This window comes from Saccostrea cucullata, unplaced genomic scaffold (assembly GCF_032062105.1).
Source record: "Saccostrea cucullata isolate Sc308-1 unplaced genomic scaffold, CSIRO_AGI_Scuc_v1 ctg22924, whole genome shotgun sequence".
Taxonomy (NCBI): Eukaryota; Metazoa; Mollusca; class Bivalvia; order Ostreida; family Ostreidae; genus Saccostrea; species Saccostrea cuccullata.
In genome coordinates, this window is record NW_026933537.1 from 1 (window position 1) to 5738 (window position 5738).

At 35.6% G+C, this 5738-nt stretch overlaps 1 protein-coding gene, 1 long non-coding RNA gene and 1 pseudogene across 2 annotated transcripts; 1 reads left to right on the forward strand and 2 right to left on the reverse strand.

Moving 5' to 3' along the window:
* The first annotated feature begins 67 nt into the window (after positions 1 to 67).
* On the forward strand, positions 68 to 1405 carry LOC134238567 (uncharacterized). The gene is made up of 2 exons (XM_062720681.1): positions 68 to 536; positions 645 to 1405. Exons 1-2 carry the CDS (start codon positions 70 to 72, stop codon positions 1318 to 1320), a joined length of 1143 nt encoding a protein of 380 aa, XP_062576665.1. The 5' UTR covers positions 68 to 69; the 3' UTR covers positions 1321 to 1405.
* A 50-nt stretch (positions 1406 to 1455) lies between these two features.
* LOC134238566 (L-proline trans-4-hydroxylase-like) lies at positions 1456 to 2890 on the reverse strand (annotated as a pseudogene).
* A 2381-nt stretch (positions 2891 to 5271) lies between these two features.
* LOC134238568 (uncharacterized) lies at positions 5272 to 5735 on the reverse strand. Its single transcript, XR_009986047.1, has 3 exons — positions 5679 to 5735; positions 5517 to 5598; positions 5272 to 5326 (listed from the first exon to the last, which is right to left on the reverse strand). It is a non-coding gene; the product is annotated as an uncharacterized LOC134238568 (long non-coding RNA).
* Between the last annotated feature and the right edge of the window lie 3 nt (positions 5736 to 5738).

The window sequence follows — 5738 nt, forward strand, 5'->3', positions numbered from 1 at the left end:
TCAAAAATGTATTAATACTGTAGATTTCGCTTGATGAATCTTGAAAATTAACCAAGAGTGATTTTACAGATGGCGGATCAGGTTACTCTTAAGATAGGCTTCATAGGCGCTGGCGCCATTAACTTCGGTCGGCAGCACCTGCCATGGGACCACGCTTCGCGCCTAGAACAGCTCGGAGACATTGATGTCATCGGTATTGTGGACCTGGACGAAAAGTTGGCAAGGAGCGTTCTAGAAAAACGACAATCTTCTGCAAAGTATGGTCATCTCTACAAAAACTGCAAAATCTTCAAAAATTACAAAGAACTTATTGAGTTAAAACCAGATGCTGTGTTGATAGGGATTCCTCCGGCTTATCGTGGTTCTTTTTCAGAGGGGAAAGACCTCGAGCTCCAGTTCGCACGTGCAGGAATACACGTGTTTGTGGAGAAACCTTTGTCAGTCCTGCCGCCGGAGGATTTTATGAGCTACGCCAAAGCCGTTACAGAGACATGCAAAGAAAAGAAAGTCATAGTGTGTGTCGGATATATGTTCAGGTATATTTTCTGTAATACAGTAAATATATATAGCATATCAATCAATTTCCACTTAAACTTGGCAATTGCACGAAATTAGTTCAAGATCTTTATCATTATGTATTCCAGATATCATGCTGGCATACTTAAAATGAAGGAGCTAATAGCAAAACATGGTGGGAAGGTGATGGCGTTCAATGCGAGATACTATTTTGCCTACACCAAAGCTGTTAACAAGTATTGGTTCAATGAGGACTTTAGCGGTGGACCAATCGTAGAACAGGCTACACACTTCTGTGATTTGGCGCGGTTTGTGGTCAGTGACGTAGATCTTCCTACGATACACACTCTTCTGCTGAAGGACTCTGATCCCAGTGGCGCTGGACATCTAGCTTACGTTCCAATTGAAGCAGAGGACGACATAACTCCTGAAAAAAGAATCCCTCGAGTAACAATGAGTCACTGGCGATTCATGGACGGTGGATTAGGTACCTTAATGCACTCAATAGCTCTACCGGGAACAAGGTACGAGGCCAATATTGACGTTCAGCTAGATGGACTCAAACTGTCCCTCATTGAACCTTATGAAAAGGACTGTATCCTAAGGGTACGAAGTCTAAAAAACGAGGAGCCAAATAAGGATCAGGACTTTACCTTCCCTACCGATGATTCGTATCTCACTGAACTTGGAACATTTCTGAAAGCTGTCCGCACGAATGACCCCTCTTTGATTAAGAGTTCTTACAGTGACGCAGCACTTACGTATCAGATGACGTGGGCCATTCACGAGCCTCTTAAATTATAAATAAAATCTTATTGTACATTGAAGCTGTCTATAAAACTGCAAAGAAAATGAATGACTCAACATTTGTGATGTTTTTATTTTTTATTATTTAGCATGTCAATCTTGCAATGATATTCCTGTACGAAGTAATCTGCCTAAGAATAAAAAGTTTTAGGATGACTTTTTTCAATCATGTTTCATTTCAACTAATCACACTTGTGGTTGTTTGAGCCAAAAGTCTTTTCCTGTGAAGTCACTATAGTTTTCACAATTCATTATTGCTGAATTTTCAACCTGTAAAAGAGGTGCAATGACGAGAAAGGGTAAACTGAAAACAAGTAATTTAATTTATACCTGAATAGTACCTACAATGTCGAGTGGTGTATATCCTGGATGTTTTTCGTGTGGGCCTGGGTCATTGGACGCTTTGTTGTATGCTATAACGAGAGCTCGTCTCATGTTCTTACTCGTATTATCACTGCTGGTGTGAAGAACATTGCAATGGAAAAACAGGGCATCTCCTGCAAAACAAGTCTTTTATCTCTCATTGCCCTAACTTAGTGATGAAGGGCAGACTTTAAATACTAGTACTTGAAATGTAATGATTTACAAAAAGATCAATTCTATAAACATTCCTCACCTGCCTTCAGTTCCACGTGAATCAGATCGCAAACTTTCTCGATCTCCTTGACTGTTCTACGTCCGCGCCAGTTTGCTCCCCGACTATTAAGTGGTCAATTCGTCCACATTTGTGTGACCCTTTCAAAACCTTTTTGAAGGTAAAATGCATTACAATTCATCAAACAAAAAATCAAAAAAGACAAATAGTATATACATGTACTAGTAATTAAAAATAAAAAAACTTTTAAACAACTTACCTGCAAACAACCGTTTTCTTTCTTGCAATCATCCAATGCTACAAAGACCGTCATCATATCAGGGAACATACAGCCGTATTTATACCAGTACCTGGTTAAATATGACGTCACTGAGCATACTACAGGATATAAATACACTGTATTCACTAAGTTTACCAGACTTACCCATAATCTTGGTGCCATTCAAAAGTACCTCCTATATATGGTTCCTTGGCAATTAATTTGGTGTGGTAATGGTAGACCTTCCCCTAGTAACTGAAAATTAACCGATTTATACGCATTAATTTTGTATAATAATGAATTTATTGAAATACTAGTAAATCGTTAACTCACCTCTTCACATGTCTTGGCAACTTTCTCAGAGCGTGCAACAATACCAGTGACGTCATTTCCCGGATGCTGCCACAGAACCAGTTTTGGTTCTCTCCCATTCTTGTCTGGGTTCTGGAAAATAAAACACAGAGAAGTAAAAATTACCATTTTAAGTGTAAAGACAAACTAAGCAAAACATGATTAGACAGACGTACTTTAAACTGATTAAAACATGATTATATGGAACGCCATCACTGCCTTATAGTAGAAAACTATGCATTCGTTATGTCAATCTATCATTACGTGATGTGAACATATCTTTACGTTATGTCAACTTTTATGGGGTGATGTAAAAAAATCTTTACATCATGTGAATGCTGCATTATATGAAGTAAACACATTCTTCCATTATATCAGCACTTTATAAGTTGAAGTTCGAAGTTCATTATGTGAAGTGAAAATATGTTTACATTGTGTTAAAACTTTATTACGTGAACTGAATGTTTCTTTATATTATTTCATTTATTTAATAAGTTACATCAAAATTGCATTACGTCAAGTTAATTTCGTTTTACAAGTGTTCTATGATTAAATTTATCAGCACGTTAAGTCAAAGTCCATTCCCTTTTGTGAGTGTATATTTCTATTATAACAAACCATTATTATGTGATATGAATGTATCTTTATTTTACGCCGAGGTCATAATGATGTAAGGTGAATACATCTTACCTTTATGTCAGTGCTTTATTACGTGATGTATAAAGGCTTATAATATAATGTGAACATATATTATGGAGACAGTCCCGGCGTTCCATTATTATATCAACACTTTATTACGTTATGTCAAAACTCCATTCCTTAATGTGGATATTTAATAAGAATATGTTAACTCTTTCTTATGTGATTTAAAATTATCTTTACATTGTATTAACTCTTTTTCACGTTGATTACAAATGTTCATTACGTGCTGTAAAATACATTTACATTATACCAAAGTTGATAACAGTGTTTTCACGACTGGGAAGGGGGGGGGGGGCAGGCCCTTTGATTAATTAGGACAGACGCATTATATGAGGGGGGGGGCTTGCTTCCTCTTCTTCCAGACATAAATTTATCATAGAAAATGTTCATTTAAATTCCGCACCCACTTTTTCCTGAAGTATAAGGGTAATGTAGTATATTTGGATTTTTTTTTTGAGGACTAATGAAATTGGACCCCCCCCCCCCCCCTTCACCCGAAATAGGATTTTCAAGTTTGGACAAATTATTTTATCATTTTTTTTTTTTGCCTTTTCCTGTACGTTATTTTTTTCTGGCTGACAAACCTCCCCCAACTTTCAAAAACGATGCAACATCACTGGAATTAGTAATTTTTTAAATATTCCAGGACCAGAATTCTGTTACAAAAAATCTACCAGTACCTCACTTAAATCAATTGACCATGCCTCAGTAAACATGGGAACATATCAGTGTCGATTTTGGGTTCTTGAAAAGAGTAGCTGTGGGGGGACGGTATGTGTCTAAGTTGGGACATGCAGGGGGTGAAAGCCTGGAAGCCCTAAGGCTTTACGGTTTTTTTTAAATATAAAACGTTTTCAATTTATTTCAGTTATACTTTATGTGAAACTAATGCAATGTCCTACAAAGTAAAACCAATTTATTAATTTCATGCATATTTTGGTCACTAAAGATGGGAGGGCGGATCCCCCTTTCCCCATCCACCCACCAGTGCACGTACGCAAGACGATGTGTTTACACTTTTAAAAAAAAAGGGAGGGTTAAAGACAGATAAAAAGCTTAGGACAATTTTCGTGGTTAATCAGAAGTTTCGGACTTTTTAAAACAATTCAAAATAAAAAGAAAAATATTGCTGCATGACACATACTGATATTTGATTTGCGATAATTATGAAATTAAACGGCCATTGAATTTCGACGTTAAAAAAACAATCGCATGAATCGTCAATAAGGATTCCACGGGAACATAATCTTATTATAAGTTTTAGCCTGATATTTACTTAAGGATTAATGAAGTCTTGTGTATAATTTAATATTTGATGTGTTTGATTTAAATTATTTGCATGTTTAACATATTTGCATGTAATACTGAAAACACAAAACGAACTTCTAGGCATAACCTAAACCTTATGTCACACAATAAAGAGTTGAAATATTCTAAGATATCTGACAAGAGGCTTAGCATTTTAGACACAGTGTAAAGATACAATGGCATAACATAATAATGATTTGTCAAAAAGTAAGGGAAAATTGACATAATGTAATAGATTCCCGTTGTCATGTACCATATTGATGACACAATGTAGTAAAGAATTGGCCACATGTGACAATTCTTTTCGCATCATGTAATAAAATTCTGACATCATGTTATAGCGACTTGATATTGAATTAAAGATAAGTTCACATCATGTAATGAACTACTTAGACCAAATAGCAGAGAGTGCACTTAATGTAATAATGAGTTGAAATTATATAAAAACATCTTTACACCACGTAAAATTGTTTTGACTTAATATCATAAAGAGCTGATATAATGCAACGGAAGATTGGCACAATGTAATAGTAGTGTGAGTAAATGTCATAAAGAGTTGACATAATGTAATAGAAAGTTGACATAACGCAATAGTAGTGTGTGTAAATGTCATAAAGAGTTGACGTAATGTAATGGAAAGTTGACACAAGGCAATTGTAGTGTTCTGCTATAAGGCAGTGACGGCGTTCCATATGATTAGACAAACGTACTCCATACTGGTGTTTTAGAAATTTGGGTTTTCGACGGCTTTCTCCACTTTTAGCAGTTCTGCCTTACTTAGTAAACCTCTGAAATCAAATCATTAACATCTTGGCAATGAAATTAGATGTAATTGCAAGATCTCGTCCTTTTAAAACAGTTGAAATACTACTGTCTGTTTTTATGTATGTAACCCTTTCATTTTTTTTTTCTTTTAACTAGTATTTTTTTTAAATCCTCATTTGATGAACGGAGGCTCTACGAAGTACCTGTATATACCTTACAATAATACATCCATCCTCAATGAAACATCGCTTTGCTTCATCTGTTATGGTTAGTGAATTGTTTTCTATGATATATTCTGAAATCAGACAGATTTAGTAAATTCGAATGAAAAAATACTATGATATTTTATCATATAGCGGTATTCAAAGCAATTACCTGCGACTTTCATCGTGTGGATGTATTGCTGTTTACCTTTTCTGTTTATAATTCGGGGGG